The sequence below is a fragment of the Anomaloglossus baeobatrachus genome, chromosome 7 (genome assembly GCF_048569485.1).
Source record: "Anomaloglossus baeobatrachus isolate aAnoBae1 chromosome 7, aAnoBae1.hap1, whole genome shotgun sequence".
In the NCBI taxonomy this organism is placed as follows: domain Eukaryota; kingdom Metazoa; phylum Chordata; class Amphibia; order Anura; family Aromobatidae; genus Anomaloglossus; species Anomaloglossus baeobatrachus.
Genome location: NC_134359.1, coordinates 7,920,867 through 7,945,648, shown reverse-complemented (window position 1 = coordinate 7,945,648; position 24,782 = coordinate 7,920,867). Strand labels below are relative to the sequence as shown.

General features: G+C 55.8%; 1 protein-coding gene across 1 annotated transcript; it reads left to right on the top strand.

The window, feature by feature from the left end:
• The first annotated feature begins 1,919 nt into the window (after positions 1–1,919).
• Positions 1,920–24,029, top strand: SEC22A (SEC22 homolog A, vesicle trafficking protein). Its single transcript, XM_075317010.1, has 7 exons — positions 1,920–2,028; positions 6,707–6,907; positions 8,441–8,604; positions 10,362–10,541; positions 18,957–19,075; positions 21,630–21,692; positions 23,666–24,029. The coding sequence occupies exons 2-7, from the start codon at positions 6,726–6,728 to the stop codon at positions 23,864–23,866; spliced, it is 909 nt and encodes a 302-aa protein (XP_075173125.1). The 5' UTR covers positions 1,920–2,028; positions 6,707–6,725; the 3' UTR covers positions 23,867–24,029.
• Positions 24,030–24,782: the final 753 nt, after the last annotated feature.

Below are 24,782 nucleotides of genomic sequence, written 5' to 3'. Positions count from 1 at the left end.
ACTGACTGCACGCTGACTGACTGCACGCTGACTGACTGACTGCACGCTGACTGACTGACTGCACGCTGACTGACTGCACGCTGACTGACTGCACGCTGACTGACTGCACGCTGACTGACTGACTGCACGCTGACTGACTGCACGCTGACTGACTGCACGCTGACTGACTGCACGCTGACTGACTGCACGCTGACTGACTGCACGCTGACTGACTGCACGCTGACTGACTGACTGCACGCTGACTGACTGCACGCTGACTGACTGCACGCTGACTGACTGACTGCACGCTGACTGACTGCACGCTGACTGACTGCACGCTGACTGACTGCACGCTGACTGACTGCACGCTGACTGACTGCACGCTGACTGACTGCACGCTGACTGACTGACTGCACGCTGACTGACTGACTGCACGCTGACTGACTGACTGCACGCTGACTGACTGACTGCACGCTGACTGACTGCACGCTGACTGACTGCACGCTGACTGACTGCACGCTGACTGACTGCACGCTGACTGACTGCACGCTGACTGACTGCACGCTGACTGACTGCACGCTGACTGACTGACTGCACGCTGACTGACTGCACGCTGACTGACTGCACGCTGACTGAAAGTGAACTAAAATCGTCTGACTTTCTACGCACAAGTGTGATTCCAGCATTATGTAGCTCCTTCACCCTGTGGTCTGACCCATGCACACCCTGTAGTGGCCCCCCCCCTCATGCCCCATAGTCTGCCCATGCCCCGTAGTCGCGCCCCCCCCATGCCCCGTAGTCGGCCCATGCCCCATAGTCTCGCCCCCCCATGCCCCGTAGTCGGCCCATGCCCCGTAGTCGCGCCCCCCCCATGCCCCGTAGTCGCGCCCCCCCCATGCCCCGTAGTCGCGCCCCCCCCATGCCCCGTAGTCGCGCCCCCCCCATGCCCCGTAGTCGCAGCCCCCCCCATGCCCCGTAGTCGCAGCCCCCCCCCCCATGCCCCGTAGTCGCAGCCCCCCCCCCATGCCCCGTAGTCGCGGCCCCCCACCCATGTCCCCGTTGTTGGCCTCCCCCTATGCCTCATAATCTGACCCTTTGCACCCTTATTTAGGGTTTCTGCACCTGGCTATGCGTTCTCCTCCTCCCCATAAGTGCAGGCACCGGAGACGGCTCTGGACCGGGGGAGGGCGAGGACAGCTCTGATTATTTCTTCTTATAAGGTAACAGCCCATACACTAATTTTTACCTGCTTTTTTGCTGCTTTTTCTTCTGCGCTGTTTAAAGCCAAAATGGTTGTGTTCTGCTTTTCAAGCAAAGTCTATGGGAATCTGGGTTTCTTGTCCGCACTGTGCAGTTCAATATGCAGCCTTTTTGTTGCAGAAATTTGGGCAAAAACTCAGCTTTGCAAAACCCAAATGGCAAAAACAATTGACCTGTCAGTTCTGCCACAAAAAGGCTGCAGATTACACTGCACAGTGCGGACAAGAAACCCGAATCCCCATAGACTTTGCTTGAAAAGCAGAACACGTCCATTTTGGCTTTAAACGCTGCAGTTTAACAAGCAGCAAAAAAGCAGGTAAAAAGCAACGTGGGGTCTTACCTAAAGCTTTTGTCCGCACAGATGAGCTGCAGTGTAAAGCATGGTGGACTCGGCCGCGGGGTTCCCGTTTTATCACCTCCTCCGGAGCATCTTCTGCGACGTTTTGTGTCTTCCACAACCGGCGCAGCTGTAATAACTGCGATCACAGGAGTCCAGGGGAACAGTACAAAGATCACTGCTGCAGTGTAAAGCATGGAGGAGGGGCGCGTCCCCTCAGCCTCCGCCACCTTAATCTCCTCACTGGTCACGTGATAAATCAGCGCTTTACTAACTGCCGTAAAGCGACTCCAGAGCCTCACAGTCACGTGATCAATACACGATCACGTGTCCCGTTCTCTGACGCGGTATCCATAGTGACCGAAATCTCCGCTCCCAGCATGCAGCGCGCTGGACACGTCACGTAGGAAACAGAGAGAGGCCTGAACCGGCGCCGACACCGGGGAAAGCAGGTAAATACTAGTGTGAACAGCGGCAGAGGAGGACACTGCACCGAGAGCAGGGCGACCACCGTCCACTGCACCGAGAGCAGGGCGACCACCGTCCACTGCACCGAGAGCAGAGCCCCCACCGTCCACTGCACCGAGAGCAGAGCCCCCGCCGTCCACTGCACCGAGAGCACAGCCCCCACCGTCCACTGCACCGAGAGCACAGCCCCCACCGTCCACTGCACCGAGAGCAGGGCCCCCACCGTCCACTGCACCGAGAGCACAGCCCCCACCGTCCACTGCACCGAGAGCAGGGCCCCCACCGTCCACTGCACCGAGAGCAGGGCGACCACCGTCCACTGCACCGAGAGCAGAGCCCCCACCGTCCACTGCACCGAGAGCAGGGCCCCCACCGTCCACTGCACCGAGAGCAGAGCCCCCGCCGTCCACTGCACCGAGAGCAGAGCCCCCGCCGTCCACTGCACCGAGAGCAGAGCCCCCGCCGTCCACTGCACCGAGAGCAGAGCCCCCACCGTCCACTGCACCGAGAGCAGAGCGACCACCGTCCACTGCACCGAGAGCAGAGCCCCCACCGTCCACTGCACCGAGAGCAGGGCCCCCACCGTCCACTGCACCGAGAGCAGAGCCCCCGCCGTCCACTGCACCGAGAGCAGAGCCCCCGCCGTCCACTGCACCGAGAGCAGAGCCCCCACCGTCCACTGCACCGAGAGCAGAGCCCCCACCGTCCACTGCACCGAGAGCAGGGCCCCCACCGTCCACTGCACCGAGAGCAGGGCCCCCACCGTCCACTGCACCGAGAGCAGAGCCCCCGCCGTCCACTGCACCGAGAGCAGAGCCCCCGCCGTCCACTGCACCGAGAGCAGAGCCCCCGCCGTCCACTGCACCGAGAGCAGAGCCCCCGCCGTCCACTGCACCGAGAGCAGAGCCCCCACCGTCCACTGCACCGAGAGCAGGGCCCCCACCGTCCACTGCACCGAGAGCAGGGCCCCCACCGTCCACTGCACCGAGAGCAGAGCCCCCACCGTCCACTGCACCGAGAGCAGGGCGACCACCGTCCACTGCACCGAGAGCAGGGCGACCACCGTCCACTGCACCGAGAGCAGGGCGACCACCGTCCACTGCACCGAGAGCAGAGCCCCCACCGTCCACTGCACCGAGAGCAGGGCCCCCACCGTCCACTGCACCGAGAGCAGAGCCCCCACCGTCCACTGCACCGAGAGCAGGGCCCCCACCGTCCACTGCACCGAGAGCAGGGCCCCCACCGTCCACTGCACCGAGAGCAGGGCCCCCACCGTCCACTGCACCGAGAGCAGAGCCCCCACCGTCCACTGCACCGAGAGCAGAGCCCCCACCGTCCACTGCACCGAGAGCAGGGCCCCCACCGTCCACTGCACCGAGAGCAGGGCCCCCGCCGTCCACTGCACCGAGAGCAGAGCCCCCGCCGTCCACTGCACCGAGAGCAGAGCCCCCGCCGTCCACTGCGCCGAGAGCAGAGCCCCCGCCGTCCACTGCGCCGAGAGCAGAGCCCCCGCCGTCCACTGCGCCGAGAGCAGAGCCCCCGCCGTCCACTGCGCCGAGAGCAGAGCCCCCGCCGTCCACTGCGCCGAGAGCAGGGCCCCCGCCGTCCACTGCGCCGAGAGCAGGGCCCCCGCCGTCCACTGCGCCGAGAGCAGGGCCCCCGCCGTCCACTGCGCCGAGAGCAGGGCCCCCGCCGTCCACTGCGCCGAGAGCAGGGCCCCCGCCGTCCACTGCGCCGAGAGCCGAGACCGCGGCGTCCGCCGTACACTGCACCGGCTCCGCAGCCCCCACTGTGGCCCCCCGACAGTTGGATGCTGCTTCCTGAGGGAGTTGCTGTTCTGTTTGGGGGGACGCAGGGATCTGGGGGCTGATTGTTCGGCCGTCACTGAGCGAGTGATTGAGTGGTCTTTTTTGTTGGCTTCCCCATTGCTCTGCGCAGAGACTTCTGAGGCCGCAGATTACACTCCCGACACGTACGTCGCTCCCCGTAGGCACCATGTGCTCCTCTCCAGCTGAAGGCCGTGTTCCCCAGGATCGGGGCATGCTGGAAGCTGTAGTTCCACAGCAGTGGGTATGAAAGATCGCTGAGGCCCCGAGCGCTCCCGTCCGCGCTGCACTGCTAACGCTCCAGCAGTGCCCCTCCCCCGAGCTCCGGCCGCAGAGCGTCGCACTCATCGTGTATGGACACTCTGCAGATAGCTGCGGAGCTCAGAGCATTGTCCTGGCTGGATACAATTGTAACAAACCCTCATCTCTGAGAAATCAAAGGTCCAAACAAGTTTTCTGCCTTTCAATAAAAACAAAAATTGTTTCCATTCAATGACAACAAGCAGAAATGCTTAAAGTATTAAGTAATTGAAGCGTGCCGTGTGTTCGGAGGCTGCGGACCCTCACAGTGACGTCTTGGGGGCCGCTCTCTGCACATCTGCCTCCTGCTCGCTCCGTCAATCATTCGCTCGCCCCGCGGACCCTCATTCTGCTTTCTGCAGTTTCTTTTTTTCAGGACTTTGCATTTTTTCTGCAGTTCATTAAATCGTCTTCTCTGGAGGAGTTGAGTTATTAACGTCGTCCTTAATGGAAACTCCGAGAAGACGAGCGGAGACTTCACCACATCAAAGCGTGTCTCCAGCCAAATCCAGCAAATAAAAGAGCCATTTCCAGCCGGAGCGTAACGAGCCCGGCAAATCCATCACCGGGGAGCAGACTGCAACGTACTGACTCTACACTGGCTGATAACAGGGAGTAATGCACTGTACTCACCTGTCCTAGTCTCCTCCCCCAGTAGTGGCTGATAACAGGGAGTAATAGACTGTACTCACCTGTCCTACAGTCTCCTCCCCAGTAATGGCTGATAACAGGGAGTAATGGAATGGACTGTACTCACCCGTCCTACAGTCTCCTCCCCAGTAATGGCTGATAACAGGGAGTAATGGAATGGACTGTACTCACCCGTCCTACAGTCTCCTCCCCAGTAATGGCTGATAACAGGGAGTAATAGATTGTAGTCACCTGTACTACAGTCTCCTCCCCCAGTAGTGGCTGATAACTGGGAGTAATAGATTGTACTCACCTGTCCTACAGTCTCCTCCCCCAGGAGTGGCTGATAACGGGGAGTAATAGATTGTACTCACCTGTCCTACAGTCTCCTCCCCCAGGAGTGGCTGATAACAGGGAGTAATAGATTGTGCTCACCTGTCCTACAGTCTCCTCCCCCAGGAGTGGCTGATAACAGGGAGTAATAGATTGTGCTCACCTGTCCTACAGTCTCCTCCCCCAGGAGTGGCTGATAACAGGGAGTAATAGATTGTGCTCACCTGTCCTACAGTCTCCTCCCCCAGGAGTGGCTGATAACAGGGAGTAATAGATTGTGCTCACCTGTCCTACAGTCTCCTCCCCCAGGAGTGGCTGATAACAGGGAGTAATAGATTGTGCTCACCTGTCCTACAGTCTCCTCCCCCAGGAGTGGCTGATAACAGGGAGTAATAGATTGTGCTCACCTGTCCTACAGTCTCCTCCCCCAGGAGTGGCTGATAACAGGGAGTAATAGATTGTGCTCACCTGTCCTACAGTCTCCTCCCCCAGGAGTGGCTGATAACAGGGAGTAATAGATTGTGCTCACCTGTCCTACAGTCTCCTCCCCCAGGAGTGGCTGATAACAGGGAGTAATAGATTGTGCTCACCTGTCCTACAGTCTCCTCCCCCAGGAGTGGCTGATAACAGGGAGTAATAGATTGTGCTCACCTGTCCTACAGTCTCCTCCCCCAGGAGTGGCTGATAACAGGGAGTAATAGATTGTGCTCACCTGTCCTACAGTCTCCTCCCCCAGGAGTGGCTGATAACAGGGAGTAATAGATTGTGCTCACCTGTCCTACAGTCTCCTCCCCCAGGAGTGGCTGATAACAGGGAGTAATAGATTGTGCTCACCTGTCCTACAGTCTCCTCCCCCAGGAGTGGCTGATAACAGGGAGTAATAGATTGTGCTCACCTGTCCTACAGTCTCCTCCCCCAGGAGTGGCTGATAACAGGGAGTAATAGATTGTGCTCACCTGTCCTACAGTCTCCTCCCCCAGGAGTGGCTGATAACAGGGAGTAATAGATTGTGCTCACTTGTCCTACAGTCTCCTCCCCCAGTAGTGGCTGATAACAGTTCATGTCTGTAGGGGGCGCTGTCATTCTCGGATCAGACTCCCCATTGGCTGCTGTGTGTGAGCGCTGCTCCGGGGATCTTCCTGACAGTTGATCCTCTTTGCGTTTCACTCTGAGGTTTTGTTCCGTTTTAGAATGTTATTTCCATTCTAGGAATGCAGCGGTTGTGGCAGCGGCGGTGGTGGAGGCGGCGGTGGTGTTATAATGTATGTGTATATATCTGTACATTGCGGGTCACCCCTGCGGTCAGTGATGTCACTCTGCTTATGCCGGTCCCGGGGGGCGGTGGCAGCGGCGGAGGTGGAGGCGGCGGTGGTATAACGGATGTGTATATATCTGTACATTGCAGTCAGTGATGTCACTCGGCTTATGTCGGTCGGGTGCTAGTGATGTCATCAGTCACATGACTGCGGGTTAGATCGATCTGCTATAACCATAGGTTGAGTGTTATGGCGGCCACAGTCATGTGACCAGCGCTGTTCTGTCATATTTAACCCTGTGTGCTTTCTCCCCACAGACCGTAGACGCTGCGGGAAATGTCCGTCATTCTGTTTGCCTCCGTGGTCCGAGCAAGAGATGGACTCCCATTATCTGCCTCCACTGACCACGACCAGAACATGTCCGTGCAGGAGACCAAGAAATTCCTGAAGGTGCTGTCCCGAAAAGTGGAGCAGCTCCCGGACCGCTGCACCCTGAGGAGAGGCCCACACCACGTCCAGTGAGTATCCGGCTGCGCCTGCAGCCCCCGGGGGCACAGGGACCTGTGAACGAGGTTTCTGCATCCATCATCACAAATTCAGAATGGTCCCACGAGTGACAGTGGGGCTCGTCTGTGGCGGTGGGGCTCGTCTGCGGCGGTGGGGCTCGTCTGCGGCGGTGGGGCTCGTCTGCGGCGGTGGGGCTCGTCTGCGGCGGTGGGGCTCGTCTGCGGATCTGCGGCGGTGGGGCTCGTCTGCGGATCTGCGGCAGTGGGGCTCGTCTGCGGATCTGTGGCGGTGGGGCTCGTCTGTGGCGGTGGGGCTCGTCTGTGGCGGTGGGGCTCGTCTGCGGCGGTGGGGCTCGTCTGCGGCGGTGGGGCTCGTCTGCGGCGGTGGGGCTCGTCTGTGGATCTGCGGCGGTGGGGCTCGTCTGCGGCGGTGGGGCTCGTCTGTGTTTCTGCGGCGGTGGGGCTCGTCTGCGGCGGTGAGGCGGATCTGCGGCGGTGGGGCTCGTCTGCAGCAGTGAGGCGGGTCTGCGGTGGTGGGGCTCGTCTGCGGCGGTGAGGCGGGTCTGCAGCGGTGGGGCTCGTCTGTGGATCTGCGGCGGTGGGGCTCGTCTGCGGCGGTGGGGCTCGTCTGTGTTTCTGCGGCGGTGGGGCTCGTCTGCGGCGGTGAGGCGGATCTGCGGCGGTGGGGCTCGTCTGCAGCAGTGAGGCGGATCTGCGGCGGTGGGGCTCGTCTGCGGCGGTGGGGCTCGTCTGCGGCGGTGGGGCTCGTCTGCGGCGGTGGGGCTCGTCTGCGGCGGTGGGGCTCGTCTGTGTTTCTGTGGCGGTGGGGCTCGTCTGCGGCGGTGAGGCGGATCTGCGGCGGTGGGGCTCGTCTGCGGCGGTGAGGCGGGTCTGCAGCGGTGGGGCTCGTCTGTGGATCTGCGGCGGTGGGGCTCGTCTGCGGCGGTGGGGCTCGTCTGTGTTTCTGCGGCGGTGGGGCTCGTCTGCGGCGGTGAGGCGGATCTGCGGCGGTGGGGCTCGTCTGCAGCAGTGAGGCGGATCTGCGGCGGTGGGGCTCGTCTGCGGCGGTGGGGCTCGTCTGCGGCGGTGGGGCTCGTCTGCGGCGGTGGGGCTCGTCTGCGGCGGTGGGGCTCGTCTGCGGATCTCTGGCTGAAGTGTGAGGGGTTTATCTCAGACAGGCGACCCCTGTACAGGACCCTCCATCTCCCGCGCTCTGACTGGTGCCGTGGCCTCATGCTCACGTATATGGAGCACTGCCACGTAACAGTTGTGGTGCCGGTCAGAAAGCGGCATGAAGAGACCCCTGATCTGGGGTAATCACCGCCCTCTCATGACTGTCTGCGGCTCCTGGTCCGGTCGCTGAGTAGTCCTTGGTGTGTAAGAGTGGCCTGGGGCCAGGAGTAACCATTTATATTGGTGGTCTCCCCAATGCACCCCCCAGTATGGTGCTGCAGGGCATGCTGGGGGATGTAGTTCGGCCTCCGCTGTTGCTCCTTAGGTTTGCAGATCACTGTGATTAACCCCCGGCGCTCTGTGTCGTTGCAGCTTCATCAGCTCTCTGGGCGTCAGCTACATGATGCTGTGCTCGGAGAATTACCCCAGCGTCCTCGCCTTCTGCTTCCTGGACGAGCTGCAGAAAGAGTTCATCAGCACCTACGAGATGGTGCACATCAACGCCGCCATCAGGCCGTACTCCTTCATCGAGTTCGGTGAGTGGCGGATATCCATGTGATCAGTGCTGGGTCTCCAGGGTAGCAACTGCTGCGGTCAGGGGGCAGCGGCTGAGCACAGCACATGTGTCCGGGCGTTCAGTGCACTCGTCCGGTACTAAATGCAGCGATAACACTTCATTCCGGCTCCTCTGTGTGTCTGGCTCCTCTGTGTGTCTGGCTCCTCTGTGTGTCTGGCTCCTCCCGGTTATTTGACGTTCAGTGAGATTCCAGGGTGGAGAACGGCTCTGCCCGGCTGTTTTCGGGGTGGGCCCGGCTGTTTTTCGGGGTGGGCCCGGCTGTTTTTCGGGCTGGGCCCGGCTGTTTTTCGGGCTGGGCCCGGCTGTTTTTCGGGCTGGGCCCGGCTGTTTTTCGGGGTGGGCTCGGCTGTTTTTCGGGCTGGGCTCGGCTGTTTTTCGGGCTGGGCTCGGCTGTTTTTCGGGCTGGGCTCGGCTGTTTTTCGGGCTGGGCTCGGCTGTTTTTCGGGCTGGGCTCGGCTGTTTTTCGGGCTGGGCCCGGCTGTGAGACTTGGTGGCTTCTGGCTATGATCCGGGTACTGCGGCTGCCATCACGTTTTTGCTTCCTTCTTTCTCTGATATTAACCCTTCAGTAATGGTGCTGCGGGGGATTACAATGGGAGGTGACGGCGGCGGTGAGGAAGGTTCGTTGTGGCCTGCATTAGATAAGACATGAGGCTGCAGATCACATGAAATGGTAGAAAGTGGAGCGGCATCGTGCAATATTCCTGCTGGTGAAGGGGGGATGACATGACGGGACCCCATTAGTCTATAGAGTCCATCACATGACTGACCCAGTGCTGCCGGTAATCCTGGTGTTTGTTCCTATGATGAGTGCGAGCCGATGGTGACCTGATGTACAGCAGCGTGCAAAAGTTGTAGGCAGGTGTGGAAACAATCTGTAACTTAGAGTGGGGGCCACACGACAAGTGGAAAACCTCTATCACCTAACACTCTCCTAATATATTCATTCTACTGACCCCCGAGCTGTGTGTGGCTGTGCGGACGACCTGACGGGAGACAGGACTCGGTGGGGCGTTCCTTCCTTACTGCTCTCATCCTTCTTTCTACTTTCTTCCGTCTTTATGACTTCTTTCTTTCTTGCCCCTCCTTCTTTCTTGCCCCTCCTTCTTTCTTGCCCCTCCTTCATTCTTGCCCCTCCTTCATTCTTGCCCCTCCTTCATTCTTGCCCCTCCTTCATTCTTGCCCCTCCTTCATTCTTGCCCCTCCTTCATTCTTGCCCCTCCTTCTTCTCTCTTGGCCCCTCCTTCTTCTCTCTTGGCCCCTCCTTCTTCTCTCTTGGCCCCTCCTTCTTCTCTCTTGGCCCCTCCTTCTTCTCTCTTGGCCCCTCCTTCTTCTCTCTTGGCCCCCCCTTCTTCTCTCTTGGCCCCTCCTTCTTCTCTCTTGGCCCCTCCTTCTTCTCTCTTGGCCCCTCCTTCTTCTCTCTTGGCCCCTCCTTCTTCTCTCTTGGCCCCTCCTTCTTCTCTCTTGGCCCCCCCTTCTTCTCTCTTGGCCCCCCCTTCTTCTCTCTTGGCCCCCCCTTCTTCTCTCTTGGCCCCCCCTTCTTCTCTCTTGGCCCCCCCTTCTTCTCTCTTGGCCCCCCCTTCTTCTCTCTTGGCCCCTCCTTCTTCTCTCTTGGCCCCTTCTTTCTTCTTCCTTCTTCTTCCTTCTTTCTTCTTTCCACGTGGTCATGGTGCGGAGGCATCGGCCATACTAAGCTTTACCACTGACTCTTTCCAGATAATTTCATACAGAAGACGAAGCAGAGATTCAACAACCCCCGGTCACTGAGCACTAAGGTGAACCTTGCCGACATGCAGACAGAAATGCGGCTGCGGCCCCCCTACCAGATCTCACCGCAGGAGCTCGGCCTGGAGAACGGGATCAGCCACCGCAGAGACCCGGCCTATAAGGGGATAGGTGAGCGGGGGTCTCCGTGTGCACTGGGGGGGGGGGGGCAGAACTTACAATTATGTCCTTTATGCAATGATCCCCGGTCCAGCATCCTCCAGACCGGTGGGACTGTCCAGGCAGTGTTGTCATGATCCCCTCTTCTGCCAGTGGTCTGTTTTTTTTTTTGTTTTTTTTTATAAACTTATTTTTTTTATTTTACACATTCCCCCCCTGCCCTGTGCTGTCGGAGCAGGACGGAGGGGGCTGTATGTGGATTGCGGTCCGTCTGACCCCATTGTCTTCCCCAAATCAGTCGCTGCTTGTCCTTCTTTCAATATACACTACAGTTGAAAACTTTGGGGTCACCGGACAATTTTGTGTTTTCCATGAATATCCTCCTTGTATTTCTCAGACGAGTTGCAGAATGAATAGAGAATATCGTGCAGACAGTGACGAGGTCAGGAATAAGGATTGTTACATGTAATAATAATGTTCTCTTCACACTTGGCTTTCGGCACAGATCGCTCCTTTGCACAATTCTAGCTTTGCAGACCTTTGGCTTCTAGCTGGTAATTTGCGGAGGTATCTGGAGATATTTCGCCCCATGCTTCCCCCCCACAAGTTGGATTGGTTGATGGGCACTTTTTGGCACCATACGGTCAAGCTGCTCCCACAACAGCTCTATAGGGTTGAGGTCTGGTGACTGGGCCCCTCCATTACACATAGATACCAGCTGCTGGCTTCTTCCCTAAATAGTTCATGTATAATTTGGAGGTGGCTTTGGGTCATTGTCCTGTTGTAGGATGAAATTGGCTCCAATCAAGCGCTGTCCACAGGGTATGGCGTTGTAAAATGGAGGGATAGCCTTCCTTATCCAAAATCCCTTTTACCTTGTACAAATCTCCCCCTTTACCAGCACAAAGCAACCCCAGACCATCACATGACCTCCACCATGCTTGACAGGAGGAGTCAGTCTCTCTTCCAGCATCTTTTCAGTAGTTCTGCATCTCACAAATGTTCTTCTGTGTGATCCAAACACCTCAAACTTCGCTTCGTCTGTCCATAACACTTTTCCCAATCTTCCTCTGTGCAATGTCTGTTCTTTTGCCCATATTAATCTTTTCCTTTTATTAGCCGGTCTCAGATATGGATTTTTTTCCCTCACCCTATGATGGCACCATGAGAGAGGATCCGCCCATCAAGCACAGGAAACCTTCAGGTTAAAAAGAGGCAGTCCTCTCCCCGCCTCAGTTGGTTTCCTGTCCTGGACGGATACCTCAGATGGCAGCGTCACGGGTCCTGCCTCGCTCCACTCGGGTTCCTGGAGGCACCATGACGGACCCCCGGGGATAACGACCATGAGCGGGAGCGGGCACCTAGCGGCTGGTGAGTAGGCGGCTTGCCGTTCCTTCCGTTGGATAGTGGTGGGGGCGGTGGAGCTCGCGGTCGCGTGTGCTGCTGGCCGGCGCCATCTTGGAAACTGGGCGTGTCGGCAATTGCGCATGCGCGGCGGCTTACAGGTGACCTGTGCTGACGGCGCCGCTGATGTCATACCTGGAAGTGGGTCAGGAGGTGCGTGGGAAGCAGCGCTCGATTTGAAAAACAGAGCGCTGGTAATGCGGTGCTCCAGTCCTCTCTGCTTCCAGCCATGGAGGATGATGGGGCACCATGAGGAGGAACGCCACTCTGTGCAGGAGTCCACAACCCCACCCCTGCCAGCAAGAAGGTTGTGAATCGGCCTGAGCGTCGCAGGAGCGACTCTGGTTCCGATGCCAGCTTGTCCAGTAAGCCGGCCCGAGCAGCGTCTGATGCCAAGGTCGCCTCCAGAGGGAAGTCTTCAGTGAGGAAAGCTCCTTCCCCAGAACCGGTACCGGCCCTTCATCTTTTTATGGGTGAGTGATCTTCGGGCATGTGTACCTGTTTTTCATTTTTCCCCTGGTGTTGTCCCTCCCCCGTCCCTGTCGTACCTAGGTAAAAAAGCTGCGGAAATGTACTTCCAAGTCGAATAACGGGGAATGCGCCCTCTGCAACCGGGGACTTGCTCAGTCCTGGTCCAAACGGCTCTGCAAGGACTGTATCCAGCAGACCATTTCAGATGAGACACCGTTTTTTGCCAATGATCTTCGCGCCATTATCCGGTCCGAAGTTCAGAGCTCTCTACAGTCCCTGAAAGAGCCTCCTCGTAAAGCTGGTGTCACACACAGAGACGGTGACAACGACGTCGCCGCTACGTCACCATTTTCTATGACGTTGCAGTGACGTCCCGTCGCTGTCGCTGTGTGACATCCAGCAACGACCTGGCCCCTGCTGTGAGGTCGCCGCTCGTTGCTGAATGTCCGGCTTCATTTTTCGTCGTCGCTCTCCCGCTGTGAAGCGCACATCACTGCGTGTGACAGCGAGAGCGCGACAAAATTAAGCGAGCAGAGAGCAGGAGCCGGCGTCTGGCAGCTGCGGAAAGCTGTAACCAAGGTAAACATCGGGTAACGAAGGGAAGACCTTTCCCTGGTTACCCGATATTTACCTTCGTTACCAGCGTCCGCCGCTCTCAGCTGCCAGTGCCGGCTCCTGCTCCCTGCACATGTAGCTGCAGTACACATCGGATAATTAACCCCATGTATAATGTGGCTAGGAGAGCAGGGAGCCAGTGCTAAGCAGTGTGCGCGGCTCCCTGCTCTCTGCACATGTAGCGTCGTTATGATCGCTGCTGCGTCGCTGTGTTTGACAGTTAAGCAGCGATCATAACAGCGACTTACAAGGTCACTGCTACATCACCGAAAATGGTCACGTAACAGCGATGTCGTTATCGCTATGTGTGAACCCAGCTTAAGCGGCATAGACATACCTCCTCGCCCTCGCCATCCATTCGGCTGGAGGGGGAATGTGGATCTTCTGCTTGGTCTTCCTCTGACAGGCTGACGTCCACCAGTGCTTCTCTGTAGAGGGCAGGCGCAAGCTGATTAAGGCTGTCAGGGACACTATGGGCATTACTGAGGAGAAACTGCAGCCGTCAGTTCAGGATGTCATGTGTAAGGCGCTATGTGTCCACGGGAGAATGTAGCTGCGGATTTTTCTGCATCAAAATCCGCAGCTTTCCCGCAAACTCCGCACCTTTTCAAAGGTGCGGATTTGCCACGGATTTACCGCGGATTTTGTTGCGGATTTTTTTTTTTTTCCCCAATTTTAAAGCCAAAATCCGGATGAAAATCCACAACAATAATTGACATGTTGCAGATTTTTCCGGACCAAAATCCGCAGCGTGGGCACAGCATTTCAAAAATGCCATAGAAATGGCTGGGAAGTGCCTGAGCTGCAGATTTTCGGGAAATCCACGGCTTTTCTGCGAGAAATCCGCGGCAAAATCCACGCATTTTCCGCAGCGTGGGAACATAGCCTAAGGGTCTGGAGCACAGGAAGCGTCGAACCTTCCCATTGGTGGACAAGGTGCAGGCGATGATCTCGAGGGAATGGAAGAAACCAGATAAGCGGGGTTCTCTTCCGGGCGGCTTCAGGCGCAAGTATCCCTTTGAGGAAGCAAATAGAGTAGTGTTGCGCCCTGACCCGGCCTACCTCCCCAAGGTGGTGTCTCGGTTTCATACGTCCCAGGAGATTGTGCTGCCGTCCTGCAATAACCCGACTTATGCTGAGGAGCGGCGTTGGCATTGTCTGGATGTACGTCGTTGTCTCATCCAGTATCTTCTTGTCACAAGTTCCTGGAGGAAGGACAAATCCCTGTTTGTCTCTTTCCAGGGGCCCCAGAAAGGGCTTAAGGCCCTGTGCGCACTGGAAAACGGAATTTTCTTAAGAAAATTCCGCAGGGTCTGAAAGATTACCGCACCCGCAGCAAACTGCACCCGAAAACCACATGCGGTTTGCTGCGGTTTTACCGCGGTATTGCCGCGTGCGGGTTGGTACATGTGTTTTATTGCATTCAATGCAATATATCACATTAAAAAAAAAACATTTCCTTCTGAGATAGATAGCAGACAGATAGGATAGATAGAGGGATAGACAGACAGATGGAGGACAGATCGCTGCATTTCTCACGGTCGGTAGAGTTCACATTAAAGGCCGTGGGAAATGCCCTGTGGTTACCTCTGCTGTCTCGTTGCGAGGCTGTGTGTCAGTCGCGGCTGGATGCAAGCCTCGCAGGACGTGGATTACGCTGGAGCTGTGTGTTTCGGGGGGTTAATAAAAGGGTGAACGAGGAGGATTATTTGTGTTTTATTTAAAATAAAGGATTTTTCGCTGTTTGTTTTTTTTCCCACTTTACTTACGGGTTGATCATGTCAGCTGTCACATAGACACTGCCATGATCAGGCCTGGACTTAGTGGCGGCGATCCGCCGCCATTACCTCCTTATTACCCTGTCTCCCACCGCATCACGGCAATAGGAAGAGTCGGGACACTCCGATACTGCCACATAATGGATGCGACAGTCCCGGGGCAGCTGCGGCTGGTATTCTCGGCTGTGGGAGGCGGGGGACATTAACCCTGCCCTTTGCCCTCCCCAGCCTGAGAATACCGGGCCGCCGCTGTGTGCTTACCTCGGCTGGAAGGTAAATATGCAGCGGAGCCCACGTGCTTTGTTTTCTATATGTCCGTTTGCTTTCTATGTGTGCTCTATATGTCTGTGTCTGTGATGTCTGTGATGTGTGTGTTTACGCTCTGCACGGCTTCCTCTTCCTGTAATGACATCACTTCCCTGCAAACCGCAGGCAGCGATGAACATTATCGCAGATAAATTGCGGCTATACCGCACGGAATAACGCAGGAAAACGCAATGAACTGCACAGAATTTGCTGCCTGCGTTATTCTCTGCGGGATTTCACGATTACATGGGCCTTTAGGCTTCTAAATCCACATTAGCCAGGTGGATTAGGGATGCCATTGCGTTGGCTTACACGACTAGGGGCGCTGATGTCCCGGTGGGTCTGAAAGCCCATTCCACGCGGGCTGTAGCATCTTCTTGGGCAGAACGGGCGGATGTGTCCATTGCACAAATCTGTAAAGCGGCCACATGGTCATCACCCTCGACCTTTTATAAGCATTATAGGTTGGATCTTTCTTTCTCCGACCTCCCGTTTGGGAGGCGGGTTCTACAGGCTGTGGACCCTCCCTAACTTTTTTCGCTGTAATTCTGTCGTGGTGCCGTCATAGGGTGAGGGAAAAGTACGTAATTACTTACCGGTAATGTGTTTTTTTCAAACCCATGACGGCACCCTTATATTCCCACCCTGCACTGGGGGTGGTTGTTTGGTTCACCTTCCTTTTTTTTTTTTTTTTCTTCTCCCACATTTTCGGGTGGTGTTCTTATACTAACCTGTTGTTTTTTTGGAGGTCCTCTCATGCTCTGTAATCAACTGAGGCGGGGAGAGGACCGCCCCTTTTTAACCTGAAGGTTTCCTGTCCTTGATGGGCGGATCCTCTCTTGTGGTGCCATTATGGGTTCGGAAAAAACACATTACCGGTAAGTAATTACGTATTTCTTTGCCCCTCTGCCCTGAAGGCCGGCATCCCGGAGTCTTCACTGTAGACGGTGACACTGGTGTTTTGCGGGTACTATGTAATGGAGCTGCAGGTGAGGACCTGTGAGGCGTGGATTTCTCACACTAGAGACTGTAATGTGCGTGTCTTGTGCTCAGTTGTGCAGCGCGGCCTCCACTTCCCTCTACTCTGGTTACAGCCTGTTTGTGCTCTCCTCAGTTGTGCAGCGCGGCCTCCACTTCTCTCTACTCTGGTTACAGCCTGTTTGTGCTCTCCTCAGTTGTGCAGCGCGGCCTCCACTTCCCTCTACTCTGGTTACAGCCTGGTTGTGCTCTCCTCTGAAGGGAGTAGTGCGCACCAATGTAGGAGATCTTCAGTTTCTTGGCAATTTCTCGCATGGAATATCCTTCATTTCTAAGAACAAGAATAGACTGTCGCGTTTCACAGGAAAGGTCTCTTTTTCTGGCCATTTTGAGAGTTTAATGGAAGTAACAAATATAATGCTCCAGATTCTCACCTACAGTTAGGTCCAGAAATCTTTGGCCAGTGACACAATTTTGGCGAGTTGGGCTCTGCATGCCACCACATTGGACTTGAAATGAAACCTCTACAACAGAATTCAAGTGCAGATTGTAACGTTTAATTTGAAGGTTTGAACAAAAATATCTGATAGAAATTGTAGGAATTGTCACATTTCTTTACAAACACTCCACATTTTAGGAGGTCAAAAGTAATTGGACAAATAAACCAAACCCAAACAAAATATTTTTATTTTCAATATTTTGTTGCGAATCCTTTGGAGGCAATCACTGCCTTAAGTCTGGAACCCATGGACATCACCAAACGCTGGGTTTCCTCCTTCTTAATGCTTTGCCAGGCCTTTACAGCCGCAGCCTTCAGGTCTTGCTTGTTTGTGGGTCTTTCCGTCTTAAGTCTGGATTTGAGCAAGTGAAATGCATGCTCAATTGGGTTAAGATCTGGTGATTGACTTGGCCATTGCAGAAGGTTCCACTTTTTTGCCCTCATGAATTCCTGGGTAGCTTTGGCTGTATGCTTGGGGTCATTGTCCGTCTGTACTATGAAGCGCCGTCCGATCAACTTTGCGGCATTTGGCTGAATCTGGGCTGAAAGTATATCCCGGTACACTTCAGAATTCATCCGGCTACTCTTGTCTGCTGTTATGTCATCAATAAACACAAGTGACCCAGTGCCATTGAAAGCCATGCATGCCCATGCCATCACGTTGCCTCCACCATGTTTTACAGAGGGTGTGGTGTGCCTTGGATCATGTGCCGTTCCCTTTCTTCTCCAGTCTTTTTTCTTCCCATCATTCTGGTACAGGTTGATCTTGGTCTCATCTGTCCATACAATACTTTTCCAGAACTGAGCTGGCTTCATGAGGTGTTTTTCAGCAAATGTAACTCTGGCCTGTCTATTTTTGGAATTGATGAATGGTTTGCATCTAGATGTGAACCCTTTGTATTTACTTTCATGGAGTCTTCTCTTTACTGTTGACTTAGAGACAGATACACCTACTTCACTGAGAGTGTTCTGGACTTCAGTTGATGTTGTGAACGGGTTCTTCTTCACCAAAGAAAGTATGCGGCGATCATCCACCACTGTTGTCATCTGTGGACGCCCAGGCCTTTTTGAGTTCCCAAGCTCACCAGTCAATTCCTTTTTTCTCAGAATGTACCCAACTGTTGATTTTGCTACTCCAAGCATGTCTGCTATCTCTCTGATGGATTTTTTCTTTTTTTTTCAGCCTCAGGATGTTCTGCTTCACCTCAATTGAGAGTTCCTTAGACCGCATGTTGTCTGGTCACAGCAACAGCTTCCAAATGCAAAACCACACACCTGTAATCAACCCCAGACCTTTTAACTACTTCATTGATTACAGGTTAACGAGGGAGACGCCTTTAGAGTTAATTGCAGCCCTTAGAGTCCCTTGTCCAATTACTTTTGGTCCCTTGAGAAAGAGGAGGCTATGCATTACAGAGCTATGATTCCTAAACCCTTTCTCCGATTTGGATGTGAAAACTCTCATATTGCAGCTGGGAGTGTGCACTTTCAGCCCATATTATATATAGAATTGTATTTCTGAACATGTTTTTGGAAACAGCTAAAATAACAAAACTTGTGTCACTGTCCAAATATTTCTGGACCTGACTGTAGCTATAAAGACCGCGCTGACCATGGATGACGTGTGGCCACATCCGCCGGTTTCCTCATTATTTCCACATGCGTGCTCATCTGAGCGTGCCTGTGTATGAGGGTCTTCAGGAGGGCGGGCGGGCGTGTGTATGAGGGTCTTCAGGAGGGCAGGCGTGTGTATGAGGGTCTTCAGGCGGGCGGGCGTGTGTATGAGGGTCTTCAGAGAGGGCGGGCGTGTGTATGAGGGTCTTCAGGAGGGCGGGTGGGCGTGTGTATGAGGGTCTTCAGGAGGGCGGGTGGGCGTGTGTATGAGGGTCTTCAGGAGGGCGGGTGGGCGTGTGTATGAGGGTCTTCAGGAGGGCGGGCGGGCGTGTGTATGAGGGTCTTCAGAGAGGGCGGGCGTGTGTATGAGGGTCTTCAGGAGGGCGGGCGGGCGTGTGTATGAGGGTCTTCAGGAGGGCGGGCGTGTGTATGAGGGTCTTCAGGAGGGCGGGCGTGTGTATGAGGGTCTTCAGATGGCAGCAACTTTACATTTTGCAGAGATTGAGGTTTCGGTCACTTTTTGCAATTTATAAGTATGATCCTGCGCTCGGCCCATGGTGGTCCGCAGATTGGGGGCAGCAGATGATGCAGTGTGTCAGTTACCCCTCCCCCACCATCACAGCTCATTAACCCCTTTGTTGCTGCCTTTCCAGTCCAATGGAATTATATGAAGGGCTGGTTCATGGTGACTGCTCATCTTGTGCCCGCCTGCCCTTATCGCCAGTCACCGCTGCTGTCTAACGCCTGCTCTCTCCCCATCAGCTCCTCACCAGCGGCTGCAGCCACTCACCTTGTCTGGGATCATCTCGTGCCTCCTCAGTCTGCTGTGCGCCGGGCTCAACCTCATCCGGGGATTCCACTCGGTAGAGAGTCTCCTGCAGGTACCAAGATGGGGTACGAGGGAGCGGGGGCTGCAGTGTCGGGGTACAAGGGAGCGGGGGCCGCAGTGTCTGGGTACGAGGGAGCGGGGGCCGCAGTGTCGGGGTACAAGGGAGCGGGGGCTGCAGTGTCGGGGTACGAGGGAGCGAGGGCTGCAGTGTCGGGGTACGAGGGAGCGGGGGCTGCAGTGTCTGGGTACGAGGGAGCGGGGGCTGCAGTGTCTGGGTACGAGGGAGCGGGGGCCGCAGTGTCGGGGTACAAGGGAGCGGGGGCTGCAGTGTCGGGGTACGAGGGAGCGGGGGCTGCAGTGTCTGGGTACGAGGGAGCGGGGGCTGCAGTGTCTGGGTACGAGGGAGCGGGGGCTGCAGTGTCTGGGTACGAGGGAGCGGGGGCCGCAGTGTCGGGGTACAAGGGAGCGGGGGCTGCAGTGTCGGGGTACAAGGGAGGGGGGGCTGCAGTGTCGGGGTACAAGGGAGGGGGGGCTGCAGTGTCGAGGTACAAGGGAGAGGGGGCTGCAGTGTCGGGGTACAAGGGGGCTGCAGTGTCGGGGTGCAAGGGGGCTGCAGTGTCGCGGTACAAGGGAGCGGGGGTTGCAGTGTCGGGGTACGAGGGAGCGGGGGTTGCAGTGTCGGGGTACGAGGGATCGGGGGCTGCAGTGTCTGGGTATGAGAGAGCGTGGGCTGCAGTGTCGGGGTACAAGGGGGCTGCAGTGTCGGGGTACAAGGGGGCTGCAGTGTCACGGTACAAGGGAGCGGGGGTTGCAGTGTCGGGGTACGAGGGAGCGGGGGTTGCAGTGTCGGGGTACGAGGGATCGGGGGCTGCAGTGTCTGGGTATGAGAGAGCGTGGGCTGCAGTGTCGGGGTACAAGGGAGAGGGGGCTGCAATGTCGGGGTACAAGGGAGAGGGGGCTGCATTTTCGGGGTACAAGGGAGCGTGGGCTGCAGTGTCGGGGTACAAGGGAGAGGGGGCTGCAATGTCGGGGTACAAGGGAGAGGGGGCTGCATTTTCGGGGTACAAGGGAGCGTGGGCTGCAGTGTCGGGGTACAAGGCAGGGGGGGCCACAGTGTCGGGATATGAGGGGGCATGGCCGCAGACACCACTCGGTGTCTGCATCTGATTGAGGTATGTGCTGCGGACGTGTCTGCACATGACCACATCACTCATTGCCGCCATCATGTGTCCTCCACAATGACATCACGGGACCTGACGACACCGCAGTGAGTGTAGAGTATGTGTCCAACCTGGCAGATAGCAGAGAACAGCAGCTGCCAGTGTCTGACGTCCCAGACTCATTCAGGTTCTGCTGCAGACAACATATTGTGGATGGGAGGCTGCCGGTTACATGACACCTCCTTACTGTCAAATAAGGAATAACGTTTGGAACACCATTCTAAGTCTGAACTGGGTGCAAGAACCTAAAAAACATCACTATATGGAGATAAGGTATGCACCAGTGACTATGCAAGGGGATACATGGAATAGCAGAAACTGCTGTGTGAATACTGACATGAAAAATCCAATAGCTATATGCAAGAATGAAAATTTCTCTTGATTCATATGTTCATGGCAGTAATGCAGATTCCATTTTTCACATTTTCACTCTTGCATAGCTATTGGATTTTTCATGTCAGTATTCACACAGCAGTTTCTGCTATTTCATGCATCCCCTTGCATAGTCACTGGTGTGCATACCTTATCTCCATATACCTCCTTACTGTCGTCAGCCACCCCCATCTTTCCAGAAAACAGGGAGGGGGTCTCATCACAAACAGCCGACAAAAAGGAAATGTATTTTCTAGCCCCTTAGTTGGAGCGTGGCTGATCCGTGGCCTTCGCAGACACCCTGAATATCAGGTGCACCTGGCGTCAGCAGAGCTCGTGGGAGGCATGTAATGAACCAATCAGGGCAGCGCTTGTGAGGTCGTTAGCCGGCGCCCGCGCCCCGTGCTCCGTCCCGCGCTCTGTCCCGCGCTGCGCCGATCACATCCTATACATCCCCTCTTCATATGTAAATGGTCTCCATTGCACAGAGATGGGTCTGCTGTGACGCAGCGCCCCCTGCTGGATGGAGACTGGTATTGCAGGTAGAGAGGGCGTCAGACCTGGGTTTCTAATCTGAAGGTGTAAATATAATCCGTATTACAGCCCGGCCATAGAAAGCCCCGGACGGCACAGACCTGCAAACACGAGGCTCCGAGTGTCATCAGACTGAAGCCACTGCCACATCCACACGGGTCCCTGACCTTACAAGTGTGGCCCCATACACCAACCACCGCCGCAGCAATAGCCCATGTGTGAATGTCGGGGGCTCTCACCGATCATACCGCCCATAGTGCCACAGTGTCCCACCGCATCCGTCTATTTCCATTCATCATTCACTTTGTTACTGGACGGATTGCAGGTCAGATGCTCAGATAAGAACAGCACAATGCCCTCACTGATCAATCACAAGAAAACCTGATAAACTGCATCATGGAGAGGTTAGAGTGTGAGCTCCTGGGCTCAGGAATGATGGCAGTGAGGTCAGGCGACTAACTGTGACATTTTATATTGCAGAATGATGATGATGTCAGCTGTGTCATTGCCTTTTTCCTGGGAACAGCGGCCTGCCTCTACCAGGTAACAGCATCAGGGGAGCCCCCTGTATACAGATACATAAGATCCTGTCTGCAACCACCACTAGGGGGAGCCCCCTGTATACAGAGATACAGAAGATCCTGTCTGCAGCCACCACTAGAGGGAGCCCCCTGTATACAGAGATACATAAGATCCTGTCTGCAGCCACCACTAGGGGGAGCCCCCTGTATACAGATACATAAGATCCTGTCTGCAACCACCACTAGGGGGAGCCCCCTGTATACAGAGATACAGAAGATCCTGTCTGCAGCCACCACTAGAGGGAGCCCCCTGTATACAGAGATACATAAGATCCTGTCTGCAGCCACCACTAGAGGGAGCCCCCTGTATACAGAGATACATAAGATCCTGCCTGCAGCCACCACTAGGGGGAGCCCCCTGTATACAGAGATACATAAGATCCTGCCTGCAGCCACCACTAGGGGGAGCTCCCTGTATACAGAGATACATGATAAGACCCTGTCTGCAGCCACCACTAGGGGGAGCCCCCTGCATACAGAGATACATAAGATCCTGCCTGCAGCCACCACTAGGGGGAGCTCCCTGTATACAGAGATACATGATAAGATCCTGTCTGCAGCCTCCACTAGGGGGAGCTCCCTGTATACAGAGATACATGATAAGATCCTGTCTGCAGCCACCACTAGGGGGAGCCCCCTGTATACAGAGATACATAAGATCCTGCCTGCAGCCACCACTAGAGGGAGCTCCCTGTATACAGAGATACAAGATAAGATCCTGGCTGCAGCCACCACTAGGGGGAACTCCCTGTATACAGAGATACATGATAAGATCCTGTCTGCAGCCACCACTAGGGGGAGCTCCCTGTATACAGAGATACATAAGATCCTGCCTGCAGCCACCACTAGGGGGAGCCCCCTGTATACAGAGATACATAAGATCCTGCCTGCAGCCACCACTAGGGGGAGCCCCCTGTATACAGAGATACATGATAAGATCCTGTCTGCAGCCACCACTAGGGGGAGCTGCCTGTATACAGAGATACATAAGATCCTGCCTGCAGCCACCACTAGGGGGAGCCCCCTGTATACAGAGATACATAAGATCCTGCCTGCAGCCACCACTAGGGGGAGCTCCCTGTATACAGAGATACATAAGATCCTGCCTGCAGCCACCACTAGGGGGAGCCCCCTGTATACAGAGATACATAAGATCCTATCTGCAGTCACCACTAGGGGGAGCTCCCTGTATACAGAGATACATGATAAGATCCTGTCTGCAGCCACCACTAGGGGGAGCTCCCTGTATACAGAAATACATGATAAGATCCTGTCTGCAGCCACCACTAGGAGGAGCTCCCTGTATACAGAGATACATGGTAAGATCCTGTCTGCAGCCACCACTAGGGGGAGCTCCCTGTATACAGAGATACATGATAAGATCCTGTCTGCAGCCACCACTAGGGGGAGCTCCCTGTATACAGAGATACATGATAAGATCCTGTCTGCAGCCACCACTAGGGGGTACTCCCTGTATACAGAGATACATGATAAGATCCTGTCTGCAGTCACCACTAGGGGGTGCTCCCTGTATACAGAGATACATGATAAGATCCTGTCTGCAGTCATCACTAGGGGAGCTCCCTGTATACAGAGATACATGATAAGATCCTGTCTGCAGTCACCACTAGGGGGTACTCCCTGTATACAGAGATACATGATAAGATCCTGTCTGCAGTCACCACTAGGGGGAGCTCCCTGTATACAGAGATACATGATAAGATCCTGTCTGCAGCCACCACTAGGGGGAGCTCCCTGTATACAGACATACATGATAAGATCCTGTCTGCAGCCACCACTAGGGGGAGCTCCCTGTATACAGACATACATGATAAGATCCTGTCTGCAGTCACCACTAGGGGGAGCTCCCTGTATAGAGATGTATTGTGCTATTGCCGGTGGTGTCGCAGGTGTCAGCCGCTGTGTCTCTTGCAGTGTTACCTGTTCGTGTACAGCAGCAGTTGGAGGAACATGAAGTCGTTCCTGGCTTTCGGTCTCGTCTGTCTGTGTAACATGTATCTACATGAGCTGCGGAATCTGTGGCAGCTTTTCTTCCACGTCACGGTCGGAGCTTTCACGACTCTCCAGATCCGCCTGCGGCAGCCGCAGAGTAAATCTCCGGATTATAACGTGTGACCGTGGCGGCGCTCTGCGGAGTGGAGGACGTGGTCGCTTTCCTTGTCATCTGCCTCCTTTTGTTTTGCCTCCAGTCGTGTGGAGCGGCTGCCGCTGATTCCCGGAGTTATTGCCTTTGTAAGGCAGGTTATTCTTATTCTGTTTCTAACAAATAAAACATTTCTGTTCAGATCTCGTCCCGGTGTGAAATTGTGACAAGAGGCCGGCGACACTGCGAGGCCGGGGACACTGCGAGGCCGGGGACACTGCGAGGCCGGGGACACTGCGAGGCCGGGAGCACAGCGAGGCCGGGAGCACAGCGAGGCCGGGGAGCACAGCGAGGCCGGGGAGCACAGCGAGGCCGGGGAGCACAGCGAGGCCGGGGAGCACAGCGAGGCCGGGGAGCACAGCGAGGCCGGGGAGCACAGCGAGGCCGGGGAGCACAGCGAGGCCGGGGAGCACAGCGAGGCCGGGGAGCACTGCGAGGCCGGGGAGCACTGCGAGGCCGGGGAGCACTGCGAGGCCGGGAAGTGCCGGGAAGAATTGCCTCAATCACTCGCGAGCTATGTGTATTCTAATAATGGTGCGTTCACTGACAGCAAGCAGGGCTACTGAAAACAAGGAAGAATCAAGTTTATTACAGAGTAGCAGTTGCAGACACAAGGATGGACCGTTACTTACATGGGACTGCGCCGGCTCTGTACTGAGCTGCCGGTCTCTCTTGGGGGAGGATCGCTTTTTGCCATCATTCTCCTCATCTTTGATGTCGTCTTCTATAGTCCGAGACGTCCGCTGCTCTCCTGTCTGGGGCACAGGCACCTCGGGATTTTTCCACCCATCCATGCCTAGGCCTGGTGAAGACTGATGTGATGGGCTGACATGAGACTGGGCAATCACCTGACAGGAGGACCTACAGGAGGACCTATAGGAGGACCTA